At 43.9% G+C, this 19,040-nt stretch overlaps 1 protein-coding gene across 5 annotated transcripts in view; it reads left to right on the plus strand.

Annotated features, from left to right (window-relative positions):
* LOC139552090 (disabled homolog 2-interacting protein-like) overlaps positions 1–19,040 on the plus strand; it is a 222,111-nt gene that overhangs the window by 171,716 nt on the left and 31,355 nt on the right. For all 5 annotated transcript variants that reach the window (XM_071363495.1, XM_071363494.1, XM_071363493.1 and 2 more), the window contains 3 exons: positions 3,535–3,688; positions 4,738–4,836; positions 6,321–6,875. In XM_071363495.1, coding sequence (XP_071219596.1) covers positions 3,535–3,688; positions 4,738–4,836; positions 6,321–6,875 — 808 coding nt within the window. The remainder of the gene's footprint in view (positions 1–3,534; positions 3,689–4,737; positions 4,837–6,320; positions 6,876–19,040) is intronic.

Consider the following 19,040-nt stretch of genomic DNA (forward strand, 5'->3'; position numbering starts at 1 on the left):
CTGGGGACAGCCCGTCAGGAAGTCCAAGATCCAGTTGCAGAGGGAGGTGTTTAGTCCTAGGGTCCTTAGCTTAGTGATGAGCTTTGTGGGCACTATGTTGTTGAACGCTGAGCTGCAGTCAATGAACAGCAATCTCACATAGGTGTTCCTTGATTAGTTAAGTATTCAACCCCATGAGGCAATACATGTTAGAATCACCTTTGGCTGGATTACATTGTTGAGTCTTTTTAGGTGAGTCTCTAAGAGCTTTGCACACCTGGATTGTACATTATTTGTCCATTATTCTTTTTTAAACTCTTCAAGCTCTGTCAAGTTGGTTGTTGATCATTGCTAGACAGCCATTATCAAGTCTTGCCATAGATTTTCAAGCCAATATAAGGCAAAACTGTTACTAGGCCACTAAAGAACGTTCAATGTCGTCTTGGTAAGCAACTCCAGTTTATATTTGGCCTTATGTTTTAGGTTATTATCCTGCTGAAAGGTGAATTTGTCTCCCAGTGTCTGTTGGACAGCAGAATGAACCAGGTTTTCCTCTAGGATTTTGCCTGTGCTTAGCTCTATTCATAATTTATCCCCTTCAAAAAAACTCCATAGCCCTTGCCGATGACGAGCATATCCATAACATCATGCAGCCACCACCAAGCTTAAATATATGAAGATTGGTACTCAATGATGTGATGTGTTGGATTTGCCCCAAACATGATGCTTTGTATTCAGGACAAAAAGTAATTTTCTTTGCCATTGGCCTCATGGTGAAACCCCTATGCGGTTTCCTTCCTAAGGTGACTAGTATGTATTGATACACCATCCAAAGCGTAAAGGGATATTCATTCCCTTTCCAGACTCATATTAAACATCTCCAATCCAAAATCAAATCTAGAATCGGCTTTCTATTTCGCAACAAAGCCTCCTTCACTCACACTTCACTCAAACTTACCCTAGTAAAACTGACTATCCTACCGATCCTCGACTTCGGCGATGTCATCTACAAAATAGCTTCCAATACTACCTGGTTAAATAAAGGTGAAATAAAATTTGAAAATTAAAAAAATTGTCAGCATTTTTTTTACCGATCTTCCGATAGGTGCCCTTCTTTGCGAGTCATTGGAAAACCTCCCTGGTCTTTGCGGTTGAATCTGTGCTTGAAATTCTCTATTTGATGGAGGGAGCCTACAGATAACTGTATGTGTGGGGTACACTTCATGTTAAACACTATTATTGCACACAGAGTGAGTCCATGCAACTTATTATGTGACTTGTTAAGCACATTTTTCCTCCTGAACGTATTTAAACTTGCCATACCAAAGCGGTTGAACACTTATTGACTCAAGACGTTTCATCTTTAAATGTTTTATTAATTTGTTGAAATTTCTAAAAACAAAACTTAAATTAACATATATAGGTGGTATAGCTGTTGATTGTGTTTTAAATTGAGGGAGAACAGAAATGTGGATGCTTCGCGCTAATTAGCCGGTTAGGACAAAACGGTAATTAGCTTGGTAGGGCACTCAAATATTGTGCAGAATATTATGTTTCATTTACTGTCAGTATTATACCTGTGATGGAGCCTTTTCATTGGCTGATGCAGGTGCTTAATTCTATAGCTGGCTTAACCATTCTTCCCTCTGTGATGACATCATCAATGGTGGCCTTTAAAGTGTCCCAGTATTGTGTGCGCTTTCCAGTGGCTTTATTACATATCTCATAAGATCATACTGTATATAGTAGGATTTTGATTTGGGCTGTATTGTTGACTGTCGGTGTGACATCATCAAAAGTGGCCATGATACGATTGTGGACTTATATGTGTTAATGGAAACCTCCCTCAGCTTCTGTAGCACTACCATCTTATCCCAGACTATATTATCTCCATAGAACTGTAACTGAACAGAACAGTCTTTTGTGTGTTTTCAGGTGGCAGTAGAAAGCACTCTCTCAGACAGAGCAAGTGGGTCGATATCAAACACCGTGCCAAAAGAAACCTCTTTGTTTTTCCATTCTTCTGTGGCTGAAAGATGGATGTGGGCTTTAAGTCAGTCTTTATTTGAACTGAATGTACTGAGTGTGAGCACTCAAGAGCATTGTAGTCAGCTAGCTGGTATAGAAGTGTGTGTGTGTGTGTGTGTGTGTGTGTGTGTGTGTGTGTGTGTGTGTGTGTGTGTGTGTGTGTGTGTGTGTGTGTGTGTGTGTGTGTGTGTGTGTGTGTGTGTGTGTGTGTGTGTGTGTGTGTGTGTGTGTGTGTGCAGAGCTGCGTAAAACAACACAGTAATTAAACAATTGTCCCTATCTTAACGAGCATACATTTCCTCATTCAATAATTTGCATATACTGTATATCGTTTTTTTGTATATGTCTGCCAATTTTTGGGGAAAATTGAATAATATTCTCCTTCTGACAACAGAAAACAAAAAATGAGTTGTCTCCTGTGAATGACCATGCTTTTCTTTACAACACTTCACTCGCTGTATATAGACAATAAGGTTAAACAGCATATGGTTTGAGAGGTAGATCGAAGGCGAAACAGGGCACAACACAATATATAGTTGTTGTTTAACAGAGATGACGAAAGAGAGATTTCTCAAAGTACCTGAGAACATGTTAGCTGAATGTGATGCGGAACGTGTGAGTGAACATGTGTTGATTTAAGACTGTGTACAGGTAACTGCCAAAATAAAGGAAACTTTCATAGGGCATATTTTTTTTTTAAATGCAAGTTAGTTATGAACAAAGTTGGTTATGAACAAATTCTTATTTTCAGTGACGGCCTAGGAACAGTTGGTTAACTGCCTTGTTCAGGGGCAGAACGACAGATTTGTACCATGTCTGCTCGGGGAGTCCAAAGTCCAACGCTCTAACCACTAGGCTACCTGCCGCCCCGTTGGGCCACCCACGAGCCAGAACAGCATCAATGCACCTTGGCATAGATTCTAAAGTGTCTGGAACTCTATTTGAGGGATGCGACACCATTCTTCCATGAGAAATTTCATAATTTGGTGTTTTGTTGATGGTGGTGAAAAACGCCGTCTCAGGCGTCGCTCCAGAATCTCCCATAAGTGTTCAATTGGGTTGAGATCTGTTGACTGAGACGGCCATGGCATATGGTTTACATCGTTTTCATGCTCATCAAACCGTTCAGTGACCACTCGTGCCCTGTGGATGGGGACATTGTCATCATATGGAGGCATAGCCATGGTATCCAAAAGAATGGCCTGCCCAGCATTTTTATACATGACCCTAAGCATGATGGGATGTTAATTGCTTAATTAACTCAGGAACCAGCACCTGCTTTCAATATACTTTGTATAACTCATTTACTCAAGGGTTTCCATTATTGAGAAATTGAGACATTGAGAAAAGACTTAGGAGCATACCCATGGCTTTCTCTCTTCCTCACTTACAGTGTCTTCTCTTTTCACACACACATCTCTCTCTCTCTTCCCCTCTCTCTTTTTCTCTCTCACACACACACACACTCACCCTCTCACCCATGCGTGTTAACTAACTCTCCCCCCCCCTCTTTCCCTCCCCCTCCAGATCTCATCTGATGCCGAGGCTGAAGGAGTCTCGCAGCCACGAGTCGTTGCTCAGCCCCGGTAGTGCTGTGGAGGCCGTGGACCTCAGCATGGAGGATGAGGTGCTCATCAAACCTGTTCACAGCTCCATCCTCGGACAGGACTACTGCTTCGAGGTGAGGGTCAGAACACATGGAAACACACACACACACAGGCAGACACACACACTGAGGCACATGCAGTAAGCGGGCACACACAAGCGTATGCACACACATTCACAAACACTCGTGCACTCACATACTCACAGCATCTAGGGCCAGGATAACTGCTTTGAAGTCAGGGGCTGCAAATGTGCAGACACACAAGTGCACACACGCTTGTATACACAAAATTAGCTTTTTTAAAGATATTTCTTCAATGAGAGAGATAAACACTAGAGACACATTCACTTGAACACACACCCACATAATACACCTGGCAAGGCCTTCTTCATTGAGAGCACACTGTCACACACACACACACACGCACACACACACACACACACACCACAGGAGCACTGCCTTGAGATGAGCCCAATTACCATACGCACACGCACACAGCAGGACCGCGGCTCTAAAACGAGCCCTGCTGGCAGTAGACACGGCACTGAGAGGAGAGGAAAGTGAGTGACTAAGCACTCCACGAGCACTGTGTGAGCAGGCTGAGAGTGAAAAATAACCAGCCATTGTCTAGCGTGGACTGAAGAGGCCTTCACCGTTCTCTATTGCCTTCATCACACCACTCTCTCTCTCGCTCGCCCTTTCTTTTCTCTCGCATATGCTCTCTCTTCCTCTCGCTTTTTTTCTCTCTCTAGTATATTCTCTGTTGTTCTCTCTCTCGTTCTCTCTTATGTCCAATCACCACAGAGGATTCTGTCCAATCGCATCATTCCTCTTTCAGTTCCACCAACCCTCGGTCAGACACCTCATCTCACCGCACAGAGTGTGTGTGTGTGTGTGTGTGTGTGTGTGTGTGTGTGTGTGTGTGTGTGTGTGTGTGTGTGTGTGTGTGTGTGTGTGTGTGTGTGTGTGTGTGTGTGTGTGTGTGTGTGTGTGTGTGTGTAGTCTAGTATTCATAAGCCAAGATAAGATTAGTTGTACAATAGTCGTACAACTATGTCCTGTGCCCTGTATCTGTTTTTCCCATGTATGAAGGACAGTAGTCACTGTGTTTCTCTGTGTTTCAGGTCACCACTTCAACGGGAACTAAATGTTTCTCCTGTCGATCGTCAGCCGAAAGGGACAAATGGATGGAGAACCTGAGGAGAGCCGTCCACCCCAACAAGGTGAGACATGATTGACCAAGTGTAGGTTCATAAAAAAAAAAAAAATAGATGCCTACGCACTGTTGGAGCCTCCTGTTGTTTTAACCAGACACTGTTGCACCAGAAGGTCTTTGTCAGGCTTCTGACAAAGGAAGGGGATAATCTAGTTCAAGTCCAGACAGAGACCGTCTGGATCCCGAACCTATCACTCACAACTCAACAAGGGCCCAGGAAAGATAGCCAAGTGACCTAATTGGAATTGAGCCATTGAGTCAGACATTTAGACCGAGGCAGTTGGTTCATCCACACGGTCTGGCGTACAGTATGGTACATCCGCAGTGGTGTGATGGCCCTCCCAGTGAGACAGAGAGACGGATCTGTAAAGGGACACAGTCCAAACAGTCTCCAGACTGCCAGTGTCAAATAGAGGTCCCAATGCTCTCTCTTTCTTTCTCTCGCTCGCCGTTCCCCTCCGTCGCTTTCCTCTCGGCTCCAAATGTTTTCCTTTTAATCACAACAGCGCAGAAAGCCGGCAGGCGAGCGGCTAACATATGGCTCCCTGCGTCAAGCCCCCCCCCCCAAAAAAAAATGCTAATCTGACAGCACTTTCCCGCTTTCATCTTTCTTTATTTAGCAAACGACTTGCTAATTAGAACTTTCAGGAGAAAGTTTGGCTTGAACCTTTGCCTTTTTTCTTCTTCTCAAAATACTCTCCTGGCACAGATATTCATTTTTCCATCTCAACCTTACAAGTTTTAAATTATTTTGTGATTTTCCACAGATTAGATACAGTGTAAGTTTGCATGTCTGTCCGTACACATCAGCGGGAGAAACAGATGTTAAGGCGTTTTTTCAAACAAGAAAAGGGGAGGAAAGTCTTTGTGGTGGGTGTTAAATGACGTGTCATATCCAAAATAGTCAGAAAGCCAGTTTCAGAGTTCTATTCATGAGATACTTATTGTTTTACTGGTTAAATTCAATTTGCATAATGAACTGTGTTTATATGCAGTAGCTACCGTGCAGGCCCATTAACATGTGCATTTTAATCAGCTATCGATCTGCTTATTAATGTTTAACATCTTATTTATTTTTTATAATTTGGGGGGGGGGGGGGGGGTTAACATCTTAATTGCCCGTTATATGCTAATCTTCACCCACCCTCCCTGCACTCCAGTGAGTCAAGCTTTAATCAAGCACACCTCAAGTATTTTTAAATATTTTAGATATGCTGTTATTTTTCGTTTTTTTGGAAGGCTCGGAAACTACAATGTTTACTGAGAGAAGCACCACATTCCCATAGAAAACTACTAGTGGCACCAATATACCTGCACACTATTTGAGATTTGTATTAGATCCAGATCTGGCTACCACTGACCCTAACCGCCCCTCTCCGCTCCCTCAAATATTTGAAAGTATTTGAGTTACAGTGAGTATGTACAAGAGTCTAGACCCAGGTCTGTGATCCACCCCTAAACCCAGCCCTCCCTCTCTCTATCCACACACAGGACAACAGCCGTCGGGTGGAGAACATGCTGAAGCTGTGGATCATCGAAGCCAAGGACCTTCCTGCCAAGAAGAAGTACTTCTGCGAGCTGTGTCTGGACGACGCGCTGTACGCCCGCACCACCTGCAAGCTCAAGACCGACAACGTCTTCTGGGGCGAGCACTTTGAGTTCAACAACCTCCCGGCCGTCAAAAGCATCACGGCCCACCTCTACAAGGACTCGGACAAGAAGAAGAAGAAAGACAAGAACAACTACATTGGACTGGTCAACATCCCCGTCGCCGCGGTGACTGGGAGGCAGTTCATGGAGAAGTGGTACTCTGTGAGCACGCCGACGCCCAATAAGGGTAAGACGCCAGGGCCCATGATCCGGATCAAGGCCTGCTACCAGAGCATGAACATCCTGCCTATGGAGATGTATAAGGAGTTTGCAGAGTACACCACCAATAACTACATGTTGCTGTGCTCTGTGCTGGAGCCTGGCATCAGTGTGAAGAACAAGGAGGAGATGGCTTCTGCCCTGGTCCACATTCTACAGAGCACTGGCAAGGCCAAGGTAGGAACTATGTATTCATACACGACTGTAAGTCGCTTATTGTTATATTAACTGGCGATCGTCAAGACTACTCTTTCTCACATACACATTTACATACACATTTACTTTTATTTGACACATGTTTTGGCTATATCCGCGGTCAATGTTTCCCGTAAAATGCTTTGCTCAAGGTAGCAACTGCATCAGGAGTGTTGGCTAAGTAAGGTCTCTTACTTATCTTTCATCCTCAACATGTAGGTATTAGAACTCAGCCTGTGTTCTGTATTACAGTGTTATTCTGTGTCACCAGGTTCAAACTGAAGGCAAGTGAAGCCAATGAATGCGGCCAAACTTGACGAAATGCATTTTTTTTCAACTTTGACCCGGCCAGACAGGTGATTTCTTGTTCAACAGAGAGTCTTGCCTTTTTCCTTTTGGAGTAGATGGCCACATGTTCGTTCAACAGAGGAAGTATTACATCCCAACTTAGCGTTTAATCCATCCTCAGTTCTCCTTAGTTCACTCTCCTGCAGGGTTGTAGCTCAGAGATGTTTGGGACGGATGTTCAACATAACAGAACATAACAGCAGAGACGCGCTGGGTGTTAGCTGTTGTGTTATTAGGCCTAGATTAACCCACTGCAGTCTTGGCATGTCTACTTTATTCCTTTTTAAGTCTACCACAACGGGGAGCCATTTTGGAGAGATTATCTCTCATCCTTTCAGCAGTCTACACTTTACCACACTGACGCGCCCTCTCTCGCTCTCTCGCTCTTGCTCGAGCTGTCTTATTGGTTATCTACTGCACTTCCTGTCATGAGTCGTATGCACAATTCGTTGGCTGCTGCCTCGGTAGGAGAAGGATTAATTGCTCTTTTATCTCTTCGTGTTGTTCTCCAGTTGAAGCTCCCTGGCTTTCTCTCTCTGACTTTAGAGCGAGACTGCCGTGATGAGCAATTAGTACTTAAGAGGTCCCCCTGAACCACAGTAGACTGTCGCTGTCCCTGTTCTGGGTTGGGTTCACACACACACACACACACACACACACACACACACACACACACACACACACACACACACACACACACACACACACACACACACACACACACACACACACACACACACACACACACACACACACACACACACACACACACACACACACACACACACACACACACGTTACAAAGGTACTATAGGTCTCTGGAGAGATGGTCACACTGTTAATTAGACCTAATTAATTACAGTTTCCCTGAAAAGTGTTCAACTTTCGCCTCTCCCTTACCTCTCTCCTCCCTCCCTCCTCTTTCTCCCTTACCTCCTTCCTCCCTCTGCCTGTCGTCTTAAATGGAGACAGGTCGTTAAACTTTAATACCAGCGGAGAGAAGCAGTTTCAAGGTTGATTTACACCGGGACGTCTTTATTTTCCCCCACAAATCTACAGGTTTGGTAGATCACACAATCCCAACGGAAGTATTGCCCTCATTCGCTCTACAAATGTTTATTGCGACCAGACTAATCATTTAAAAGCCAGTAATAGCCTTTAAAGGGATAGACAGAATCAAATGGATACATTTAGCCTGGTCAAGAAATGTATTGACTGATTAATTCAAGTGAAGCTGTTTTCCGTTTGGATGTTAGTTTGGTTGGCTTCAGCTGTGGTCAGACAAGCAAACTACCCTCCTTCTAAAAGGATTTAACTAATTAATGGAAACTTAGATATGATGTTGTTTGTCCCCACTGGTTTGGCCATTTCATGTGTGCACACATGCAGTACAATTTCTTAGCACTAGATTACCCTTGAATCCTAGGCTACATTCTCGATGGAGCACTACACAGATTGTAGCCCACAGCACCACAACACATCCAGAATATTCCCAACTAATAGTCCCAAAAAATATTCCAAACTATATTTGACCCAGTCCTAATACGATGCTGTGTATATTCATATCCGGATTTACGCTGTGTGGTTTGTCCTTTATACAAGCTACAGATTAAGCCTTAGGCCAAACTTCCTTCTGCTCAGCTCATCTTTCAGTTATTTTTAGGATTAACTTCATCTGCTGGCTGTCTTTTTCATCCAAGTCTACGACTGCTCCTTGACCAAAGCAACCAAATACACATCTACAAAATATTTGTCATCCACACAATCCTTGCGTGGAACCCATCGTATTTTTCATTTGAAGGAATCTGCCATCTTATCTGGACAGCGATAGCATCTGGAGAGCCAAAGTTCATTCGGCCGGTTGTTTTTGTTATCGCATTCCATTTTGTATTTATTTAATTTAACTCGGCAAGTCAGTTAAGAACAAATAATTTTTTCCTTTTCCTACTTTTCCTACCAATTACCTGGACGATGCTGGGCCAATTGTGCGCCACCCTATGGGACTCCCAATCACGACCGGTTGTGATACAGCCTGGAATTGAACCAGGGCTGGCTGTTTTACAACCTGTCTTGTTTATTATTTAGTCTTGTGACTGTGCCGATGTAGTGTCTACAGAACATTTCTAAACCGTTTGATCCTCTACCTACCTACTCACTCACTCATCCCTTCACCCTGCTGTTGATTCTAATGATGCTGATGTGAAGTCAGTTGTGGTAACATTAGCGGCGTTAACTTAAAATAGCATGGAGACAGACTTTCCTCGGTGGTGCGTCACGATCAGCTGGTTAATTATGATTACAGTCATTGGGTTGGAGAGACGCGTCTACCACCTGCCCTGTCAGGGGGAGTCTGTCTCTCTCTCACTCGCTCTCTCTCTCTCGCTCTCTCAGGCTGTGTAGCCCCTCTAGTCTCTCTGTTGATTTATGTTGGGGAGGTTTGGAGGGGACTCTGGTGATTACATTGTGGTTGGTTGTTAATAGCTCGTGCAGTTTTTTTAGGTGATGATGATGAACACAGTGTTTTCTTTATTAACACGAAGGAGGTTCGCTTTTAGTGCTTTCTCTCTCTGTCTCTCACTAACACTCTCTCGCCTTCTCTCTCTCTCTCTCTCTCTGTCTCTCACTAACACTCTCTTGCCTTCTCTCTCTCTCTCTCTCTCTCTCTTCAATTACATTTCAATTCAATTTAAGGGGCTTTATTGGCATGGGAAACATATGTTAACATTGCCAAAGCGAGTGAAATATATAACAAACCACAACGCTCTCCCTCTCCCTTTCTCTCTATAGCTCCCTCTCTCGTGTTCTCTTTCTCCTTCCCTCTCTCTCTCTCATGCCTCAGTGCGTTCTAAGGCTAGGGATGCTTGAGGGTATGTCATTGACGGTTCTTTATCGCCGTCCACCCGGACGCCTTGGTTGTCACGGCAGTCACTCAATGCCGTAGGCCTGGGGATCACACTCACACATAACAAGACATCAGAGGGGAGGTCAATTCCTTTGTGTTTACGCACGAGGAAGACTTGTAATTGCTTTATTAGGGGCATTGTCTTGAGAATGTTCCAGAAAACACAAGGTCCTCCATCCCTTTATCGCCCTCTCCACACCTTTATCCCTCTCTCCATCCTTTCCCTCGGGAGGCTTGTTCCACTCTCTGACCCGACCAGCGTCTCAGTGCACTCACACAGCAGCGTTGGCCGCATCACACACACATCAACAACAACAACAAGACGGCAATGTGTTGGGGTGCCCCCAGGCAGCATTCTCAGCATCCACTTTTCTGTTGGTGAAAATGACTTTGCAAACACTATTGATTTGAGTCTTCTTCTCCAGCCCGTTGTGGCAAGTAGGAATAAGGCGCCTCGTCTCGGAGCGGCTATTCAGGGCCTCATCGGAGTCCTATGATTTAACTTATGGAGTGCAGCGCTCAGCTGGCCATAGAGAACAGAAAGCAGAGAGGTGGTGTCTGCTTCTGCTGTTATTGTTTCTGTTTTACTGCTCTTGGAGGTAAAGGAAACTAACAGACGGTATTAAGTGGCCCTTCATCAGTCAGTCAGATAACAAATTCGCCCTCCCTCCATCTTTCCATCTCTCCTTCCTATCCTCCTAACCCTCCTTCTCCCCCGAGCAGCAGAGCTCTCGTTATTTAATTAGATGAAGTGCAGACATCCCCTCTTCTTGCTCAGCGGTCAATTCGGTCTTTGCGGGGCAGCAGCACTGCTAGTCTGCTCGATTCATCGATTAAAACCTGCTGTGTGCAATCGCACACACGGATGAACACACACGCTGCTAATGAGTGTCTCGGGGTACAAGATGGTTTTCTTGGATGCTTGTTGGCGGACAGCTACTGGGTCTTTAACAGTGCTCTACTTTTCTTTAGGCTCTGGGCTGGGAGGTTGTTTTTGTTTATAAACTGGGTGGTTCGAGCCCTGAATGCTGATTGGCTGACAGCCACCGGTCTGACAAAACATGTATTTCTACTGCTCTGATTACGTTGGTAACCCGTTTATAATAGCAATAAGGCACCTCGGGGGTTTATACCACACCCCCTCGGGCCTTATTGCTTAATTCTAGTTGGTGAGGAGAGTTGTGATGATTGTGATGTCATGAAGGCCAGGACCAGTGAGAGGTGATGGAGAGGCCATCAGACAGACCGACTCCTCAGAGCCCAGCGTGTGACTGGGTGACCCACTTGTGTCACATCGCTGTAAGCAGTCACCCTGTCACTCTCAGAGACACACTATGCTGGGAGACACACATACACAGATGACAGCCAGTCACAGGCTGTGGTTCAGATGGGTCAAACCGGGGAAAGATTTCAGCAGCTGGAGATGAATGATGAACAGCTGGAGATGAAGTTCCGGTCATCGTCTTTGCAATGCTTGCAGAATATAAACATACAGTATATTCCCACTATGTTTCTGTAGCTTATGCTAGAGAATTATTTACATCTCTCTAACAACTGCTTTGAATTTGACATGTTCCTACCACAACTCTCACTATACAGTTTATGCCTGCGATAGAGAGACACTGTGTATCGAGATGGCGAGAGGGGGGAAGAGAAAAAGGAATGACGAGAGAGGAATAGGGAGTGATGGAGGAGAGAGGAAAAGGGAGAGCTAGAGGGACAGATTGCATTAACTGTCAGTTTGACTTTACCCTTTCAGTCAAACCTGGAACTGGGGAACTAACCAGCAATGGTCTGCATGGGAAATACCCCCCCACCCAAATGATCCAGAACCTTCTTTGAAGTCACAACTGGCACAATATTACCCTTACAAAGAGAGCCAGAAAATATACACTCTCACACAGCTTTGTTTTTGAGAATTTTCTGGACTTTTTGGGGAGTAAAAATGTATTCCCACTCAAAATCCTATTTTCCCTAACCCCTAAACCTAACCCTTAACCTAACCCTAACTACTAACCCTAAACCTAACCATTAACCTAACCCTTAAGCTTAAAATAGCATTTTAACAAATTCAGGACATGAAACAAGTCCTGACTTTAAAAGAATAATGTTTTCCTACCTTGGTCAGGACATTCACATGCACACACACACATACACACACATACATACACACACACACATACACACACACACACATATCCCCCCCATATCTGCAAGGAGCTGATGACATTGGATGAAAGCCCTCCTCCAGCTATCATGGTACTACAGTGTGTTTACCACAGCAGTGATGTGGAGAGGTTTGGTCCTAGCTTCCTGTTGTTGTTCTGCTGTAAGGCTGACTGACACTAGGGCTACGGCCCAAGTAGTGCACTAGGGAATAAGATGCCATTTGAGACACCGCCTCACTCTGTGCCTGTGGGAAGACTGGGATTCATTTTCATCCCCAGCTAGCTCTCCCAGCTGACCCTACTCTGTAATACAATGTACTATACCCTCCATAGGAAGAGAGGGAGTGGTAGAGGAGAAGGAGGGAAGGAGAGAGGGGGAATAGATGAGAGAGAGAGTGAGAGTGGTTCGTGTCCGCTCCCCTAGAGTCTCAGCCTGGGGCTTCTAAGCCACAGTTATCGATCAGCCGAATCGCTGATGTAATCTCTTTTCTTCTCTCTACGCCCTCTCTTTTTTCTATACTTAAAAAAAAAGTTGTCCAATAGCTTGTCTTCCCTCGTTTATTGGAAAAGCTTCCTGTCTTGCCTTTGGGATTTTATGGTGTTGGCTATTAAACCCAAAATAGAGGCATACAAACACAGAAAAATGTGGTACACTGTGGAAATGATAACAAATGAGTGAAGGAAATGCGGAAATTTCAGGAAATGCGGTAAATTATTATACTTTTTTTTAAACATTTAACAATCAGAAGAGAGAAAGCCCCATTTAAAACCACTACACAAGCATATTTAGAGCTTTTATTATTAAGAAACATAAAATACAGTCACAAGTGAGAAAAGACTTGTGATGTGATATTTTGGCCATATTGCCCAGCCCTAAAGGGAAATGCCAAGACTCCCACTATCTCTCGCTGACTAATTTTGCTATGGAAACACTTTAGAGAAAGAGAGAGAGCTCAGCATCAACAGAGAATGATGGACTTATTTTCTTCGTCTTCTTTTACTTTTCTTGTCTGTGATAGCCGGGAATGGAATGTGCTCTGTATTCTGAGGGTCAGAGTATATTCAGTGTGTGTGTGTGTGTGTGTGTTATAATCAGTGTTTTGTAACGAGATGTATTCAATAGGTACACCTGGCGCAGGCAATGTCGAAGTCCTGATTTCTTCAGCTATCTTTTTTTGTATCCAGCTCCTGTTTATGTTGACATGTACACACTAACAAATAATGGTTCTAAATAGTACCAGAAAGGGTATGTAATTGGCATGTAATCGTAGCTGGAACCCTTTTTGGTTCTAAATACTGTAGAACCCTTTTTTGAAGGCTCAATAAAGAACCATGCTCATAAGGTTCTAAATTGAACCTGTACGGTGCTATAAAGAACCCTTTCCTACGGTTCTATAAAGAACCATTTTAAAAGGTTCTATATAGCACCAAAAAAAGCAGCGCTATGTTTACAACCCTTTTTGGGGCTATATATAGGCTATATCTTTATAGAATCTTTATGGAGAATGGTTCTATAAATAATCTTTCTCAATCTGAAAGGTTCTTTGTAGATCATTTTGAAGAACCATACAGGGCTTGTTATTCTGGTCAGCCATATTATATTGTTGAAACTCCATAGTCGTTATTATTGTGTTAATTGACAAGGCGAATCAAGTGGACTACCTCTGGAACAGCTGGGGGTCCCTGAGGAGAGAACTGAGAACCACTGACTGATTTCGTCGACTGTTCTCAAGTAACTCAAGGCTATTTATGACTCTTTCACAAGACACTGTCGCTGGCCATAGTTGTAATGTGTAATGGCATAACACAACACATTAGATGAACTGGAATGGCACTCTCACTCACAGTTGTACAAAAAGAACGATGAGCAAACCACACCTCAAAATATTCTAATGAGCTGTCTACCCTACATTTAAATTGTCACTAAAAGAGCGAAGAACCCTTTTGAGTGAATTGTAAAGAACCATTGGAAAGCTCAAAAGGTTATTCGAGTCATTATTGTTCCACATAGAACCATCACCCTTCCCAAAGAACCCTTGAGAAACTCCCATTTCTTTGTGCGTAACACTGTCTTTTGTATTGGTAGTTTTGTCATCAATTGACTCTCAGGCCTCTGTTCCTCCGAGTACCACTAGAGAGGAAGGATGGATTGGTGAGAGGAAGAGTGGTCTCTGTGGCCTTTAAACCTCTGACCTCGGGGATTTGTCATTGTTCGGTGGTGATGGAGACACTCTTAATGGGAAGGGAACACAAGAAACACTTTCACCCCAGCAAACAAGCACATGCCAACACACGCACACACACACATCTGCTGTCTCACTACTGCCCCCGAGAAAACGCAAGAAAGCTGATCTCCGAAGTGCTGTCACACACACACACACACACCACGCGCACACACACACACACACACGCACACCTGGGATGGACAAGGCTTTATGAGTTAGGTGCTGCCAGGTAAGACAGTCTGCAGGGAGACTCTTCTGCTGGAGTTTAATCTCTTATATCCCTTTTATACCAAGACGGAAACCCGCCAACTTAACCATGCCGTTTTCTTTTTAACGCCTTTTCTTTGTATCGGAAAGGTGAAGCCGGTACTTTGATTTCCGCCAAGGGAGGTAGACATGGTTGCGGTATTATGTTTCAAACACCCGCCAACGCCTCAGTATAAAGCGTTGCCATTCATCTTACCGACTTTGGCACGCATTAACCGTTTGACACGTACCAACGCACGGGTGTGATCATTCTACAGTGGTCCCTGCAGTGTACGCTCAAACCGGTGTGAATAGAACGCTTATTTAGAACATCCAGTTATGATTGACGCAACAGTCAGCGTTTGAGCTGGCCACACTGTTTTTTTTCACAGAAACATTTTGCACAAACACAGTCCTTACAACGTTAACGTCCTGATTGTGAGCAGTTTATTTTTCGATGCAGCTTTCAGACATTCACAGAAGTAGCTACAGCATAACACAATCATCCAAACCGGAAAATGCGGGCCACATTAGTCCTAACGCTAACTGAGGAGACATTGATTAAACACAAGCGGTCATATTTAGCTAACTCTCGGCTGACAGAAACCATAATATGAATTAGCAAATAGCAATGACTATTTAAAATGAATCAGTCCACAGGTGAGCTCACCATTGATCAAAATAATTGAATAAAACGCTTTCTAAAAATCGAAAGTAATCTGACGATGGGTAGTTTGTGCGCTCCGCCATGTTTTTTTTTCTTCGCGTCAACCAAAGATAAGAAGAGGAGACAAGATGAGTTTGGTCTGTTTGCAGTATGCATGCTGAAGAGGGTGTGTCGTCTACCATCATTCACTTCCCTTCATCCACTTCCGGAAGTTTATTCGAAAGATGAGTGAACCATCCCTTCACCTAATTTTGTTATAACATCTTTGGTCTGACAAACGTTTATGTGACACCCATAATGCATTTTATAATGTCAACAAACATGGCGCCACACATAGTTGGCCAAATAGCTTAGCATTAGCTCATTATAATCAGTACAACCTTCAAAAAAGTATTTTACACACATCACATGTGTCCATTACAATCTATGCAAGAATCAGAATGCCTTATTTGTAACCAGTACTTGAAAACGTGAATAAAACAGTAAATACATTATGCGCCATACATACAGTACCAGTCAAAGTTTGGACACACCTACTCATTCTAGTTTTTTTTTTATTTGTACTATTTTCTACATTGTAGAATAATAGTGAAGACATCAAAACTATGAAATAACACATATGGAATCATGTAGTAACCAAAAAAGTGTAAATAAATAAACCCATGAGTAAGTTGGTGCATCCAAACTTTTGACTGGTTCTGTACATACGGTATGCTACATTAGAAACAGTATATAGGCACTTACTTTGATAGAAACACACACATTTCCAAAGTTATTCCCTAGGAAAACAACAATGAAGGCAATCTGAGCGCCAGCCTGAAAATGTGCCAGGGGGAAAAGGTTTGTGCAAGACTGTGCAAACGTCTGCGCACTTGATCTGGGGAAACACTGGGGATGTGCTTGGGCTCTAGTCGAAGAGAGAAGTTTGTCAGGCTCAGGAAAGCCTCAAACATAAATTGTCGTCAACAGTGAAATGGGCTTCTTCTATGTCAATTAATGACGAGGCAGAACACACCTTAATTCAAACTGTTGTTAGAAAATGTAACTTGTTTGAAAATAATTTTAAATTAACAAATTGAAACATAACCTATACACTACCATTCAAAAGTTTTTGGGTCACTTAGAAATGTCCTTGTTTTTTCAATTAAAATAACATCAAAATGATCAGAAATACAGTGTAATGACTATTGTAGCTGGAAACTGCAGATTTTTATTGGAAAATCTACATAGGCGTACAGAGGCCCATTATCAGCAACCATCGCTCCTGTGTTCCAATTGCATGTTGTGTTAGCTAATCCAAGTTTATCATTTTAAAGGCTAATCATCAGAAAACCTTTTTGCAATTATGTTAGCACAGCTGAAAACGGTTAACTGTTAAGGTAATAGTTTTTTTTACAAGTATGATGCGCTAAAAATAGCCAACTTACTGTTGCGAATGTAAAGAAATGATAGCAGTGCATTCTGTCGGAGGAATCTAGAACTTAATCAATGCTGGGTTAGTCAGGTTACCATGACAACTGTCACAAAAACAGGGTCAAAGTTAAATGTCTCTTCTCCCAGCCAAGCACTGGATGTATAAATGGCAAATGCCAACAAGAAAGAGGTAAAAATGGGACTGTTTGAAAGGGGATCATATAAACATTGCGCTTTTTTTGTTTTACAGGCAACATACCGTGAATCCTGGTTAAATTAGGTAATAGACTTCTCCCCTCTTTCCCTGTCCTTTCTCCTCTCCTCCGTTTATTAACTCTGATTTGTAGAGCTGCACTTTCTTCTCCCACTCTCTCCACCATCCTCTTCCTCCCTTCCTCTCTCCATCCACTTTCTGCCTCCCCTCATCTGCTCCGTTTATTAACTCTGATCTGTTGAGCTGCACTTTCTTCTCCGGGCTCGCTCATCTCCCTCCTACCCTCCCCCTCCCTCTTCACTCCCTCCTTCCTGTCTCCCTCGTGTTTCTCTGCATGGGAGGTTGTGGTGGTAGTGAGGTATAGTCTGGGTGATGGGATGTGACAGTAATATAGAAAGTGTCCCGTTTTTCCTCATTAGCACTGAAGCGAGGGAGGAGGGGGGGCGGGCCAGAGGAGAGAGCGAACGAGGGAGGAGTGGTGGAAAGAGAGAGAGAGGGGAAGGGGGGTTGGAGCTCTTTTTAGGCCCTTGTCTCGGAGTATTAGAGAGGCCGAGTGGGGTTCCTAGTAATACTCTGTTATGAGACTGGTCTCAGCTGGCCCTGTGATTACAACACACACACACACACACACACACACACACACACACACACACACACACACACACACACACACACACACACACACACACACACACACACACACACACACACACACACACACACACACACACACACACTGCCCTACCAAAGGTTTCTGTATTCCTTGAGTATTGCTAGTCTGTTCTAGGAACCACACGATTTAGATTCATCACAGCCCTGTTGCTAAGCTAGGATCAGACCTTTGCATGTATTGAACAGGTTCTGCTTTTATCCAGCATCCCTGTCTAACCCAGTCAGTACACTACTCAATTTAGGTGAGTGGAGGGGTCATAGTTTGCTCCCGAGACACTGAATCTAAGCTACATGCCCCCCCCTCTCTCTCTATCCCTCTTTCTTCCGTTCTCTGCACCCCCTCCCATTTCTCATCCCCCTCTCTCTCTCTTCTGCCCCTGCTCTCTCATCTAACTCCTCTCTAATCGGGTATGAATTTGCCAGATATGGCGATAAAGGGAAGAAAAAGGAAAGGAAAGCGGTGGAGGTGAAGAGAGAGGGGTGGAGGTTGGAGAAGAGATCATAATTGGGCTGACATTCTCCCAGGGTAAAGAGAAGAGAAGAAGAACCCCTAGTCTAATGGTTGGCCAGGTGGCTGCCCATCCGCACAGGAAAGGTCAGGTATCCTCAGGCTACCTTGTGTGTGTGTCTGATCCCTTATCCCTGCCAATTTCCCCAGCAGCAGCTTGACTATTGCCACACCACCCAGAGATGTGTGTGTGTGTGTGTGTGTGTGTGTGTGTGTGTGTGTGTGTGTGTGTGTGTGTGTGTGTGTGTGTGTGTGTGTGTGTGTGTGTGTGTGTGTGTGTGTGTGTGTGTGTGTGTGTGTGTTAACGGAAAGTCTCTCTTTTTATTCACATCAAGCTCTCTGATTGGCCTCCTGCTGCTAGTCTTTGATTTTCTGGGATAACATGCTTAGAACCACAGGACCTGTCTGAGTACCCTCCTTCTCTTATTTCTCTCTGACTTGCTTTCTCTCGCTCCAATTTCTTCTCTCACTCTCTTCTCTCTTTCTCCCTCTGTCTCTTCCCTGCCTCGCTCTCTTTCCTCGTCTGTTCTTTAAAGACGACGGTACCCCACTGTTTCTTCTCCTCTCTCCCCTCTCTCCCCACATCTGTCTCTTCTCTGCCCCTGCTGGCGTTCTCTGGTTAAGAAGATGTCCAGGGACTTCCCGGCTCTGTCATTTTCAGAGAGTTATTAAGATTTGTCGTTATTCCCTATGTGCGTCGCAGATACTGGGTTACAATTGAGTCACAAAATGGACAAAATGGCATATTAGTTTGGTAAACTGCACACTGGCTGCATATCTAGGC

Source organism: Salvelinus alpinus, chromosome 24 (assembly GCF_045679555.1).
Source record: "Salvelinus alpinus chromosome 24, SLU_Salpinus.1, whole genome shotgun sequence".
NCBI lineage: Eukaryota > Metazoa > Chordata > Actinopteri > Salmoniformes > Salmonidae > Salvelinus > Salvelinus alpinus.